The sequence below is a fragment of the Colletotrichum aenigma genome, assembly GCF_013390185.1.
Source record: "Colletotrichum aenigma strain Cg56 chromosome Unknown KSG_Cg56_contig05, whole genome shotgun sequence".
NCBI lineage: Eukaryota > Fungi > Ascomycota > Sordariomycetes > Glomerellales > Glomerellaceae > Colletotrichum > Colletotrichum aenigma.
The window spans coordinates 3,508,874-3,522,785 of NW_023500911.1; the positions used below are offsets into that span (position 1 = coordinate 3,508,874).

The 13,912-nt window shown below is 56.2% G+C and overlaps 4 protein-coding genes across 4 annotated transcripts; 1 reads left to right on the forward strand and 3 right to left on the reverse strand.

Moving 5' to 3' along the window:
• Window positions 1-202: 202 nt before the first annotated feature.
• kap104 (Importin subunit beta-2) lies at window positions 203-3,141 on the reverse strand (the record flags this gene model as incomplete). The annotated part of the gene is made up of 3 exons (XM_037323844.1): window positions 203-304; window positions 353-2,971; window positions 3,040-3,141. 3 exons carry the CDS (start codon window positions 3,139-3,141, stop codon window positions 203-205), a joined length of 2,823 nt encoding a protein of 940 aa, XP_037178218.1.
• A 3,169-nt stretch (window positions 3,142-6,310) lies between these two features.
• CGCA056_v008598 (uncharacterized protein) lies at window positions 6,311-6,782 on the reverse strand (the record flags this gene model as incomplete). The annotated part of the gene is made up of 2 exons (XM_037323845.1): window positions 6,311-6,559; window positions 6,606-6,782. 2 exons carry the CDS (start codon window positions 6,780-6,782, stop codon window positions 6,311-6,313), a joined length of 426 nt encoding a protein of 141 aa, XP_037178221.1.
• A 658-nt stretch (window positions 6,783-7,440) lies between these two features.
• trmI (tRNA (adenine(58)-N(1))-methyltransferase TrmI) lies at window positions 7,441-10,407 on the reverse strand (the record flags this gene model as incomplete). The annotated part of the gene is made up of 4 exons (XM_037323846.1): window positions 7,441-8,439; window positions 8,502-8,737; window positions 8,796-8,927; window positions 9,132-10,407. The coding sequence occupies 4 exons, from the start codon at window positions 10,405-10,407 to the stop codon at window positions 7,441-7,443; spliced, it is 2,643 nt and encodes an 880-aa protein (XP_037178220.1).
• A 2,542-nt stretch (window positions 10,408-12,949) lies between these two features.
• CGCA056_v008600 (uncharacterized protein) lies at window positions 12,950-13,492 on the forward strand (the record flags this gene model as incomplete). Its single annotated transcript, XM_037323847.1, has 2 exons — window positions 12,950-13,126; window positions 13,196-13,492. The coding sequence occupies 2 exons, from the start codon at window positions 12,950-12,952 to the stop codon at window positions 13,490-13,492; spliced, it is 474 nt and encodes a 157-aa protein (XP_037177588.1).
• Between the last annotated feature and the right edge of the window lie 420 nt (window positions 13,493-13,912).

Genomic DNA, 13,912 nt, shown 5'->3' on the forward strand with positions numbered 1-13,912 from the left:
CGTCGACAGAGTCTCTCTTTCGTCACGTTGTGCGATATCTCTTGCTGCCCAATTACAAGCCTTTTTTGCTCCCTTGATATGTTCAGCCTCTTCAAACGCGTGCGTCGTCATCACTTCATAAGACGCCAGTGGTATTTTCCTCCCCAAGTCATATCATTGGAAACTCGCTCATAATGGACCCTTTGTGTTGTTATTTCTTCCGTCATGTAGAATAGTACTGGCGGAGTGCCTGCTGATCCTGCGGTTGCATCTGGTTCACAAAGTCGTTGAACTGGGGAATCAGCTGCCGGTAGATGTTGATAACCTGTTCACGTTAGCGTTGTTTATGCGGGAGAGACGGCACCGAGCTCACCTTTTGGAAGTGTTCATGCAACTCATGCTTGATGGGGTTCTTCAGGTTGATGTCTCTGTACCGCGCAATGGCGACAAAGAACTGGGGGAGGGCCTTTTCGATGGACTGCGGGTTCTGGCCGACGACCATGGTGAAGCCCTTGAAGGCGGTGGCCTTCTCCTCGAGGAACTCGACGTGCTCCATGGCCGTGAGGAAGTCCTCGGCAAACGTGGGCAGCATGGGGCCCATGATCTCGTAGTTGTGCAGACCAAGACGGCCGAGGGCGATAGCCGCGTTCTCGGAGACTGCCGCCTGAACCCCGGGGTTGGAGATGATTTCTACGAATCGCTGGAGGAGCTCGGGAACGAAGGGCGAAATGTTCTTGCTGTTTGTCATGACAATCTCACCGGCGGACCAGCACGCATTGTTGACCACGCTGAAGCCGCTATCAATCTCCTCGTCGAGGATGTTATCCAGGTCGAGCTGCTTAAGAAGGATAGGGAATATGGAGGGAAGGTAGTTTTCGAGCTGAGGGAACACGTATCTCGCGCAGTCGCCGAGCAGGGCGTACGCTGACTGCCGGACGTCGTCCTGGGGGTCCTCGAGGCAGAAGCTGAGGAGCTCGAAGAAGGTCTTTTCGTTGGATCGCACCAGCTCCTGCTTCTTCTCCTCGTCCAAGGACTGGATGACGGCACTCAGGAGGTCCAGACTCGTGACGAGGAAATCCTTGTCGGGGGAGTCGAGAGAGGGGTTGTTGGTCGCGTTCAGGCTCTGCTCCAGGTTGACGTGGATGATGTTGACACATCTCGTGAAGATGGGCTGCGCGTACGGGGTGAAGGCAGACCCGAGCGCCATGGCAACGTACGACAGACACTCGAGCAGGGGAAACAGCTCTCGGGAATCGTCGCTGACCTTCTGGTAGCGGTCGATGAGCGCGGGCATCAGCAGGTTCATCGCGTCGGGCTGGGCGATGACGGGACCAATGTTCTCCGCCAGGGTCTGCACGCAGTCGTACAGGATGTACATGTTCCTGTCCTTGTACCTGGCGAAGCACTGCACGAACTGGCGCAGGATTGGTATGCAGTAAGGCTCGAGGACCTTGCCCGACTTCTCCTCAAGGTTGGCAAAGGCACTAGCCGCGGCCTCCTGAACCTTCTTGTTCTTGTCGAGCATCTTACGCAGGATGCCGTCCATGAGCGGCTCAAAGTAGGTCGACTTTTGTTGGGGGTCCTGCAGGTTGGCGGCCCATTGGGAGTAGCGGCCGAGCGTCCAGCAGGTGATTTGCCTGACAATGGGCTCGTTGTCCTCGAGGAGGGACAGGAGGTAGGGGACGAGCTCGGGAAGGTGAGGGGTAACAGCGTTAATGGTACCCTCGGCGACGGCTCCGAGAGCGAGCACGGCAGCCTCGCGGTACTGCCACTCTTCGTGCTTGAGGTTGCTTGTGAGATACGGCAGGATGGCGGTGAAGACGGGGTCGGAGAAGTCGCGCGCAAAGACGTCGAGGGCCGCGGCGGAGCACTTGCGGATGGTCCAGCGCTCGTCGGGGTTCTCATCGCCGTCGTCGAGGTCATCAATCTCGCCCTCCTCGAGGTCGTCGTCCATGCTCGAGAGCTTCTCGTAGTTGCCGTTTTGGTTGGGATCCGCTTGGCCGTCGCCTCCGTTGACGGCGCGCGATGCCTGCTTCTTGGCGAACTTGGGCTTGATGTCCTCCGTGCGGTCCTCCTCGTCCTCGTCGTCCGACGCACCACCGAGCAGGGCGATATCCTCACCGCTGTACACCATGCACTCCAGCAGCACGGGGATGATCTTGTCCAGGTAGGGGGTCAGAGCGCGCCACAGGTCGTCGTGCTCGCCAACGGCCAGCCAGAACTCGGCAGCCTCGCAGGCCAGGTCCTCGTCGTCGCTCTTTTGCTGTGTGATGATGTAGTCGACGAGGCCGGCAATGTGCGGCTGCAGCTTGTCGGGACGGGTCTCGACGAGCTGGACAAAGGCGTGGCACACCTGGCGGCGCACGTCGGGGTTCTGGTCGGAGGCCAGCACAAACAGGTGGGACAGCAGGCTGTCAATGTTGTTGAGCATGGCCTGGGACTTGCGCGGGGTGAAGACGTTGATGGCGGTCAGCGCCTGGGCGCGGACCTTGGGCAGCGGGTTCTTGGTAGCCTCGATGAACTTGGGGAGTAGGTAGTTGAGGGGCCGCTGTCCGTTGTGCTCACGCTCCAGCACCTTGACGTTGTCCTCGCAGATCTTGGCCATGGCGGACATGGCACCCTCCTGGGCCTCGTTGGAGACCTGGCCGTTCTCGTTGGTGATAAGGCTGAGAAGCTGGGGGAGCAGTTCGGGCCAGCTCAGAACGCCACCTCTTCTGACGATCTCGGTCGCAATGTTACCAGCAAAGTTGCGAATCTGTGAGTTCTTGTCCTGGATGCCCATGGGAACGGCCATTTTGACGAGGGTGAGGCTGCTCTCGGGGATCTGCTTGTAGCTAGAGCGCACATTGTTCTTCAGCATCATTGCGGCGGCGCACCGCACGGTGTGATAGTCCTGGGCGGAGCATTGTACGCCGGAGGGGGGGTCGGGGCTGGAGAAGAGATAGGCGAGGTAGTTGTTGATGTCGGGAGAGGACTTTGCCTGGGTGAGCATCTGGGCATCGTCAGTCAGCAACGTCGGCAGCGGACAGGCGTCGGGGCAATTGGCGGAAGGAAGCTCACCAGGTCTGCCTGCTTCTGCGCATTCTTGTCGAAGCCGCTGAGCGAGTCCTTGAGGCAAGCGGCCAGCTGGCTCAAGGACTCTGGGGCCGGCTGCCAGGCCATGACTGGCGCCTTTGGGGATGTGTAGAGTCAAAGGACTGGGGAAGGGTCGAAATCGGAGGTCGGTCCGGCTTGCGATGTTGTCGTGTCGGAAGTTGAGAGAGCAGGGCGGGATCGCAGCGAGAGGGGCAGTCGTTGAAGTTGTTCGTTCAAGACACAGGCCAGGCGTAGACACAGCACGGCGGGCACGCAGTACCGAGCGAGGGCAGTGGGCGTTGACATTGGGCGACGGGCTGGCGGATGGTGGGGTCACCCTGTCAGCTTTTTTTTCGCGATAACTATGGTGCGGCGGAGTAGCGGGCAAGGGAATGGCCTTGTACCTACCAGGCAAGGTAGGCGGGCAGCACCTGCGGCGGAGGTAGCTGCAGCAGTGCGCCGCGTGCTATTGGGCCAGTCTGGGGGGAGAAAGGTACGGACAGGCCAGTGTTGCAGCGCTAGTGGTGCTGTAGTGATCTGACCTTTTTTGGTGGCCGCAGCATGGGAGTTGAGATACCTTACCGCAGGTACCTCGCAGAACAGCGGTGGATGTACGGATAGACAAGTACCGTGCCTTATGTAAGAAAGCCTCGCCTGCTACCGAAACTCACGTACCTTTACATTTCGGCGTCTGTTCTCGGCTGGGGTACATGGCGGCAAGTCCAACGTCGGCTCGATGAATGAGAAGGTCTGTGGCCAGGGAAAAAGCAGCAGGAAAGAAATCAATGCTAAATTTAGCCGTGCTTCTTGCCGCTCAGAGAGCCTGGAAGACGGAAGAGGACTGCAGCAGACAAAGTCTATTGTGGTGGTGGGTGGTGAACAGGTGGTGAGGGTGGTGGTGCGCCGTGTAGGTATGTACTGCGTAATTGCTAGCGGTAAGGTAGTAACTTTCGCCTCTGCCCCGCCCCAAACAAAAAGATTTGCCCGTAGCCTCCTCGTCGTCGGTACCTCGTTGCTGATTGCTACCGAGTACTGACATGTTGAATTCAGCGTTGTGTTCAGGGTGCAGCAGGTGGGATGCAGTGGGTGGCCCGGCTGGGGTTGGGGTTTTTGGGCCGGGGTCCATGGGGATCCATGGAGGAGGCATGCCCACTGCCCATGAGCCGACTAATTGATTGACTGCTGCCCGCGCAGTGGCAGTGAAGAGTGGGAGGAGGAGGAGAAGCCATGCATGGCGACGACGGTGGACTGGAGCTGAGAGAGGAGACGGTTGGACAGGAACCAGGAAAAACCTGAGAAAAGGCGGAAATGGGAGGACACACTACCTCACACTTGTCCACCAGTACCAGCACCAGTACCAGTGTCCGTTCCAGTACCAGTACCGATTCAACAATGTGCAAGCAAGTGCAGCCCCCGTGCCTCGACCTCGACGGCCACCACCACGTCCCTCAGTCCGTCCATCCTTCCCACTCCCGCCGCGCGTGTGTCAGTCTGGCCAGTCCGCCCGTCCTTCCACTTTTGCTAGCGTTGATGCACTGCGCCAGTGTGAATGAGGTGTGGTCTGCTGAGGTGCGCTGCGTTGCCTCCCATGCCACATGCACACCCACCCGTCTGCTGCTGTTGCTGTTGCTGCTGTTGCCGTTGCTGTCAACCACCAAAAATTTGAATACATTCAATCCCTGCCCCAAGCTCGCCATCCTGAAGACATGGCCCGTGCTTCCTACCCCTCGCTCCTCCTCTTTCTTCGTGGTTCAAACTTGGACGGGCAATATTTTTTATCGATAACGCCCACAGGCAAAATGGGCAACCTTTTTCCTTCTTTTCGCCTGTGACCCCGACAAGCAGGAATGACCCCGCCAGGGTTCACCTCCCAACCTTAGGTTTTTATCTCAGACAGTGGACCTCCGCCTGCTCTTGCCGTTTCGCACTGGAATCCGAGCAGAAGCTTTCCAGACGCCCTTCCCTCCCTTCTGGAATCCCATTGTGCCCGTCTACCAATTGTTCGAATCCCGTCGAGACAGGACGACCGTGGAAACATGCCAACTGGAATGCTGCACACTTGTCCCCTGTCCTGCAACGGTACCGCCGCCCAGCCAGCCCAACCGGTTCTGTCCTGCATCTCGCATCTGGCCTTCGATGTTGCCAAAATGCAGTGGGACTCCACCGCGTTGCACAACCAGCGGCGGGCACAATGTGAACCAGTGGCAGGAGCAAGCTACACGCACCCACAGTGACATAGACCGCCATCAGACTGTCGTCAACATTGCTTCTTCCGTCGCCTCCGGGCACATCACAGTCCACCAAGAGAGCCCGCGAGGGCACCACACAGCAAAACCTCCCCAAGGGGGGCGAGGATCAAACCCATGGGTCCCATCGACCTGACGCCGCCAGGGGTCCCCGCCCCGTACTCTCGACAGGACAGAGTTGCTGCGGGCGGATGCTTCTGGATCATGGCCGAACAGAACTGACTTCATGCTCTTCTCCCTCGCCCGAGTCATCAACCCCCAGAAGCAGCCCTCCACCGGTGTCGAGAAGAAGGACCGGAAAACCTGTGCGGTCCTCGTTGAAGCAGTTCCCAGGTTAAGGTATTACGTGCAGATCCTGTGACTTGTCAGAGCGTATTTTCCGCAAACATGAGCCGAACTTCTGCCACGAAACGGGACCAAACACGGCCATGTGGCCCGCAGAGAAGAACGGACGACCGCATTCCATTTTGACATGGCCGCGTCCTAGCCTTATTTGCCTTTGAAGGCAAACACTTTCCAGAAGACGTCAAAACGTGGGCACGGGATGGCCATGACATTAAGCCGCAGTCCAAGCGACGGGTCCTGGGTATCTGTATATTCATCATGACTCTAGACACCAAAGTACCGTGACACTTGCGTGATCTCGATGTCCACAACGTTCAAATCGTAGGCATGCCATTACCTAGGCCTTCAGTGCCAGGGCGATGGCCGTAATCCACGCCTGACGACGGCCCGAGGCCACATGTCTCGCCCGCCCCTCCACCGGTCCGCCGAGACAAACTCGCGAGCCCGGCACGCCGCATATCGCCCCCGCCAGCCCCCGTGTAACCGCCGCCGCTGGCCGCTTCGGGAAGGTGCAACCATCATCCCATCTGCTTTGGGGGGAGGGCTTCTCGAATGCAGCGCTTGCAATCAGAGACAGTAGACCTGTGCGACCGCGCCTGTCCTCCTCCTGAACGTCCTCCTCCTCTCCCTTGATGCGTGCATCCGCAGGCACACACACACACACGTCAGGCCACCCCGTTGACGGGTGCCTGGCCCTTGAGCCTCGCCGTGACGACGTCGACGACGGCGCGGAACGCTTCCATCTCTTCCTCGACGGAAAGGGCCATGGCCGTTCCGCCCAGGTTCACGGAGCAGCCGACGTAGACGGGCATGTCGGCCCGCTTGGCGAGCAGCTTAGCCGTTCGGGTTGCGAACTCGACGGTCGACTCGACCGAGTAGATGGCTGTTGACAGAGGCTGGGCGGGATCGAGTCTCTGCGGGCGGTCAGTATGTGACCAGGAGATTGAGTGGAAGACGTACGTTGGGCAGGGCGTAGACGAAGGACCCCAGAGCAGCGGTCGATGAGGGCTCGTCCTGGGTCGTCGATGTGAGGAACAGGGTGGCCGTTTTAGCCTTGACGGTAAGGTGGATGTGGATGCGGGTATCCAGGGATCGCGGCAGAGGTATGGAGAGCTGATTGACGCTGCTTATTGCCATTTTTTGATGTGTTATTGTGGTTTCGCGATGACGGCCGTTTGTTGAGTGAACGAGTGAGGTCGGTGATGTGAACGCTGGTGAGTGGGCGGCACAGTGTGAAGGTCTGACTTTGCACTGTATCCTGACTGTGATCAACACCACTGCCGACATCGAAGAACAACTCAGCAACTAGCTTTTCAACAGAACCACTGAATAAATTAGACAGATACAAGCTTGATCTCAAAAGAGAAAAAAAAATACTTGAAACTTGCGTGATTCGAAATGGTATAATTCTCCAATGTGGTGTTGCTGCAAGGAGACACCGCCAGCCTCTCTGTACGTGACTATATAATCAACTTTGCTTCAAGTCTCTGGCACATACGGCCATACCCACTGGAGAACTCGGGATCCCGTCCGCTCTCCCATAGATAAGCCAGTGAGGGCTGGAGTAGTAGTCGGGTCGGTGACGACCGGCGAATGCCCGGTGTTGTATGTTTTTGCCCTTCTGTTTTGCCCCTGGGCCTGCTATCATCGTCTTGATTCATCGTTTTGTCATGCTAACTGATCACGGTATTGAACCTCTTGGACGTTTGCAACTCATCTATTATTTTTGTTGTACAGGTTTTTGCTTTTATACAATGCCATTGTGCTTGGCCCACAGCGTCTCGAGCTCCCCACTTCACTGGGGCCTTGTAGCGTCCTCCTCGGATTGCTCTTCAGTCGTCTCAGCCTCTTCAGACTCTGTTTGTTCAACCTCCTCCACCACCTCCTCAACAGAAGACTTCTTTGTTATCCTGCTAAACACAGCCAAGAAGCCACCTCCGACAACGAGGGTGCCGACCTTGGGTCTGCAGACATACCCCCTCGACGCGGGCCCCGTCTCCCCGGCCCGCTCGAATTTGCGGATGCCGACGGCCTTGACCTCCCAGTTCCTTCCGCCGAGGGCATCCTTGAACCCGGAATCGCTGTTGGACGTGGACGTGTGCAGCTCGACGACGCGGTCTAGGACTAGCGGCTGGCCCGTATCCTTGGCCCACATCTCGAACTCGAGGATCTGCGTGATGGAGGGGTAAAACACGACCATCTTCCCCCCGGGCTGCAGCGCCTGCACCGCGACGTCCGCGTGCTCCTGCGACGCCGGCAGGTCCAGGATGACGTGCGCGAGGAACGGCTCGCCCCCCTTCTCGGCGAGGCGGGACGAGAGGTACGACCGGATCGTGCTGACGTGGAAGTCAACGTCGGAGAGGTACAGGCCGCGCCGGAAGTACCTGACGAGCTTGTGGGCCATGCGGCTCGACGTCGGGTTGATGTCCAGGGTGTGCAGAATCGCGCGGCGGCTGGCAGCGTGCTTCGCGTGCATCTCGGCGAGTTCCGGGTTAGGCATCTGCAGCGCGTGCGCCGAGTGCGCATATTCCGGCGCATCGTCGTCCGTCGCGGGCTTCCGCGGGAGCGTGTTCCTCTCGTACTCCGCCATGCACAGCGCCTCGCGCAGCTTCAGCGGCACAGGCGGGTTCGCGCCGTGGATCGCCCGCGCGAGGTGCAGCGTCAGCGCGCCCATACCGGTGCCGGCCTCGAAGATCTCGACCGGCGGCCCGTCGTCAAAGTCCGGGTCCTCGCCGGGGGACGGCAGGTTGAGGTCGAGGACGGAGACGATCATGCTGGCGTCTTGGGGGTAGATCTAACCCTGCACCCGTCAGTCTGCGGTTCCCGGTGCTATGCGATCAGGGGCCGTTCTCGTACCGGCGTCGCGACCCGTGGGGAGTTTGAGACGTATTGCGCCAGGGTGACTTGTTGCAGCCTCACATCGCGCCCGGTGGTGTCCTTGACGGCGTCGGTGAAGGTCTTGCCGATGACGTCTGAGCCGTCGAGCCTTGCGCCGTAGCTGAGTTTGATCTTGCCGTCCCTGCGCAGGGGAGGGGAGAGGTGGAATTTGGGTTCGCGGTCGCCGCGCTGGCGGAGGACGATTACATCGTGTTCTGGTGGGTGTTAGGAAGTCGTTTGTGTGGTGGAAGATGGTTCCATACCTTGGATCACCCGTCCCGAGCTGGCGTACCGGCACAATGGTCGACTGAGGTGTCTTGGAAGACTCAATGGCCAGAGTCTGGGTGGCATTGTGGAAATTCGGTTTGGGAATGTCGAAAACGAGGTCGCGGAAATCTGGCGCGACTGAAGTGGGATGTACTCGTTTAGATGCATAAGACTCTACAACTGCATTTCATAGCGTATCTACCAAGCAATAACTCCATACACGGAACGACTCGAATCTCGCATCCTCTTTCCCTGACCTCATATCCTCAATCTCATGTCCGTGACTTCACATCTCCCATGTATCCGACTCAGGCGGGGTATTGATACAGCGCTTTCTCGCACTCAGTTGGGCATCGTACCAGAAGTTCTTGCCGTACATTGTGCATCCGAAACAACCAGCCGTGTCACCTCGGCACTTCTTTCTGCCCCAGCGACGACACGGCTTGCCAAGTTCAACTCGCAGTTGATGGTTCACTGTGCGGTGCTGCTTTGCCACCTCTTGGGCCTTGTGATCTGCGATTACCTGCAGAAAATCCCACAGATTCTCTTTCCGTTGCGCTTTTCTTTCGGTGCGCTTGAACACTTGGCCTTTTTGCTTTTCCAACAGCCGTTGCTTTCGCTCGTTCCATAGAATGATGTCGTTCGGCTCGGCATCGCAGTGTGCTTCAAGACAGTCCAGTGGGTCAAGAAGCAAGTTGACGGAGTCGATGATGCTCTTCTCCGAAGGTTTCTGCATCGGCAGACTAGCCTCGTCGTGGAAACAGCTGGATGCAACGGAAGCAGCAAACTTCATTGCCGGCTTTGCCTGTCCCTCCTGGATAGCTTCTCCCCACAGCGACGTATCGTACGTTATGGCATAGCCTGCTATGTTGGCGGAAAAGACCTGCACGACACCCCAACGTTTATGGTCAAGGGCTAGATGCAGGGCGTTGGTGTAGGTACGGAGATACTCGTTGCCACTGGCGTAAATCCAGGTACACTGAAGGAAGCATGCCTGCCTAGGATTGACTCCATTGCTGAGTAGCCAGCGAACAGTCTCTGATTGTCCAAAGAAGGCCGCCCAGTGGAGAGCTCCATATTCCTGAAAATAAACGATTCTTTTCGCGTCTTGCCGAGGGTCCACAACAATACGCTTGAAGGCGTCGATGCGTTTATCGATCTCCATGATCTCCAGGCGTTTCTTCTGGATCTCTTCGTCTGCCTCATCCTTCCACCCTGGCGGTTTGATCTCGGGGTACTTCTTGTAGTTGAGCATGCTTCTGGCGCGTTCCAGCTTCTGGATGTCTTTTTTGAGGCGCTCCAAGCTCTTGTCCCGTTGGCTAATGAGTGCCTGCTTCTGAACCCATGCCTTGGTCAGCTCCTTCTTGTTGTTGACTGTGGCGCGGAGGTTTTGGCCGCAAACTCGGAGAACCTCGAGCGCCGCGATGTTGCCCATCTTGGCTGAGTGGATGAGGGCTTGGTGTCGTTTCTTCCTTGCGGCTGCCCTGTAGAGGGAGGGCGTCGCGATCTCATTTAGGCGGCGGTTCATCTGGGCGAGGGAAGCGAGGCCCCGGATGTCTCGGACATCTTTCAAGATGATGAAGAGCAGCTCGTTGGGGAGGGTTTCTAGCTTTGCCATCGTACTCGGCGACGTTTGTGTCTTTGTCTCAGTCCATTTGGTTCTTCTCTTGCGTTGGGGAAAAGATCTTGCTGCGGCTTGAGTTTGTGGAAGCGTGGTAGTGGCAGAGGTGAAGAGGAGAGCGACGTGAAGGTGAAAAAAGCTAAGGTGAGGAAAGTTGGAGATCGCACAAGCGAGAAGGAAGGAACGAAAGGCGGTTCCAAAAATTGCAATTTCGGATTTGCGTTTTGAGCGTTTCCAGCAACGTTGGAAGGATCAGAAGGTGAAATGTCGCGAAAAGGAAGGGGCGAGGACACGATTGAGGTGAGATGGGAAGATGTCAAGCTGCCAAAAAGCTTGATCGACGCACCTGCCTCGCGGTCGAGGTGGCAGGTCGTTGTAGAAATGGCAGGAAGTCGCTTCCAAATAATCTCTTTTGCCCCAACTTCACCAAATCATCAACATTTCCACGAGACAAAGCCAGGACTTCAACCAATATCCTTCCACCATTGCCATCAGGTGCCAGAGTTTTTGACAAAAGGGTTACGCGCATAGTTAAGTCAGTGATACTGTATGCGCAGACAACCGCAGGCAAAGCTCCCTTCCGTCACTGACAACGGCTAGGCAAGATGGCAACTTTCAACAACCTCCCTTCGGAGGTCCGTCTGATCGTCGCCGGTTATCTGATGGACTCAGCACACCTCTCACGTTTTGGAAGAGTGTCACGCAATCTATACGGCCTCGTTAAACCACTTCTATATCGCAGAGAAATCCGGAAACCCTGCAGAGAGAACCGGGTTCTGACTTGGGCGGCTAAAAAGGGACATCTTGATATCCTGCAGCTATTGTTATATTACGGCCAGGACGTTGGAGCGATTAAATCTACGGGTTGGAACTGGTACGGTTTCCCCCCCCAGGGAGTTTCTGCCTCTGGAGGTGCGAGGGAAAGGAGAGAAGAAGGTGCTGCTCAGTAGGGGCCAGAGGCACGGAGCCATTCACAACGCAGCCATGCATGGCCACACCGAGGTCGTCAAATGGCTTATACAGCAAGGCGTGTCGATCTTCAAAGACTCTATCAACATTTGTGGCTGCCCTTCGGGAATCACTTGGCAGGAAGATGTGCCGTGGCCAATGAACGGGCCCCGAACGGCTTGCATTCTGGCAATTCTACACCAGCATTACACCACAGCTCATGTCTTGATGGAAGCGGGAGCCGGCGTCCATGGAAACCAGTGGATGCCAAATGGAATAACCATCTGGCAAGAAGCCGTCTAGGAGGACGACGACAGATCGATTCTCAGATACGCCTCTCGCATCGCTTCGACTCTCGTGTCTGGGGTGTTACGAAACGACGAGATTGAAAGTGAGGAGTCTGCAGCACAAAACAACATTGATGCCGTTGAACTGTTGTTGCATCCAGCAGAGGCCTTGGAGGCATATGCTTTGGATGGATTCGGCAAGATTGCGAAGGCTGTGTTCCCTAGGGACGCAAATTAGGAATGCAATTCAGAGATTGACAGATTATGCCGTGTATGGGGACGGAAGAGATGCAGGGGCTTGGGTTGCCTCGCTTGCTCCATTTTCGAGACACGCTATCGGGCGAGAAAGGCCCGGGAGAAGAAGATTATTCGCCATCTTATAGGCAGGACACTGAGTTGACCCTTTGTGACAAACTTGGCGGCTCCAGTTCCGTTGTAGTTCAGTACTTGACATAGCTAATCGTTTCGCATTCACTGAGCCGTGGTCTTGTTATGCCGAGGAATGTCTATGCCCGCCAATTGGGTAATTTGTTTGGAGTCGTTTTGCGTGGCCTGCGCCGTAACTTGGGAATCGTGGCATCTGCTGTAATTTGCGTCCGCCCCTGTTTGGAAAACGACGTCCAGTATTGATGCAGATTACCAGCTCAACTGCCAGATCCTGGGGTTACGCGGCCATGATGGCTCTGGGATCTTTTAAAACGAAAGTTGTCGAGCTGAAGGACATGCAGTTTTGTTACCTATATGCAGCAGGCATTACGCTTGAATCACTGCAGGATCAAAGGATCTACCTCAGAGGAAGGCGTATTTTTCCTCCGTTCAAGTCACTACGTTTCTCATGTACTGATATTGTATACTGAAAGTTCTTTTCCGCCAAAATGAGATGACGGTGATAGAGACGAACGAGAGAGATAGAAGCAAAGCCCGAAGGGAGTACGCTCTCCATGGCGCGGAAAGAGTGTGGTCTCTATCCCAAATGGAAGGCAATAGCCTCTCACCCCTTCGTAACACGAGCAAAGGTCTACCAAAATCTTCAGAGAACGGCTCATCAGGCGTCTATCCATCCAATTGCGAGCGGGTACTATCTTAAGTAGGTAGACATCTGTCCACGACGTCCAACGGCTGCACGACCTTCGATTCCTTCCCCACCATGTACTGAGCATCGTTCATCTCGTCACAACTCCACGCTTCCAATCCCCCCCCCCCCCCCCCCTAAACGCCCCGAGAAGCCCGGCACTAACCCATCAGGTTCATGAAGACTGCATGAAAACACCCAACGGATAACTCCACCCACCGCATTTGCGATAATGCCGCGCAAGACCCAACCTAAGCCCGCCCTGGGTGGCATTTCCCTTTTCGGAGAAGGAGCGCTGCGCGACCTCTCCGCCGCCGACGTGCGCAACGCGACTGCCATCATCAACGCGGTCCTTCGTGGAGATGTCGACAGTGGTAGCCAAAAGGGTCAGAAGCCGCAGAAGGCACCTGTCAGTTCCCCCTGAATTTCCTTTTATTTCTCTCTTCGTTCATCCTCCGAATGCTTACCTAGTCACCAGGGCACTGGAACTTCCCGATTTGCTGAGGCCAGACGGGCCAAGGCCGCTGCCAAAAAGGCGGGTAAGGAGGCTGAGGAAAGGAAAGTGGCCGCCGCCAAGAAGGAAGAGGAGAATCCAAATGCGAAAGAGATCGAGAAGGAGGAAGTCTTCTCCAAGGACGAGACTAGTGAGGAGGAGGCTGTGGTCGAGGGCAAGGTGAAGCAGATGGAAAGCAACGATGCCATCACCTACGTCCCGACGAGACAAATGTCAGACGTCGAGTTCGAGAACTTGTTAGTAAGGCTGAAACTGTACTAGAGACGGGCTGTCAAACATATGGTCTGGAGGAAGCTCTCAAGAATCGGAGGAAAGCCTGGGCGAGGCATCACAGCATACATTCCAACTGAAAGACCAAATGAGACGAATCGTTGAAGAATAATATCGATTTCGCTACCAAAGATTGGGTGGGGGTATCTCATGCCATGCAACGCTAAAGGACAGTCCAGACATCATCCAACGCATTTTTTCTGTCATAATCGATCATGTCGTGCTTCATCATCGTCTTTTTCTTTCCACCCATGGCCTTCTTTCCTAAACCGTCCCGCGCGCTTTTTTCTTCGGTTTGTCTCCCCATTTGAGTAAAATAATAATGTCCCAGACAAGACGAAGAAAAGAGCAAACGGCCCTGCCAATCCAGATTATGTTTCCCTAATTCCGTGTTTTCCAAAGTAGAATGTG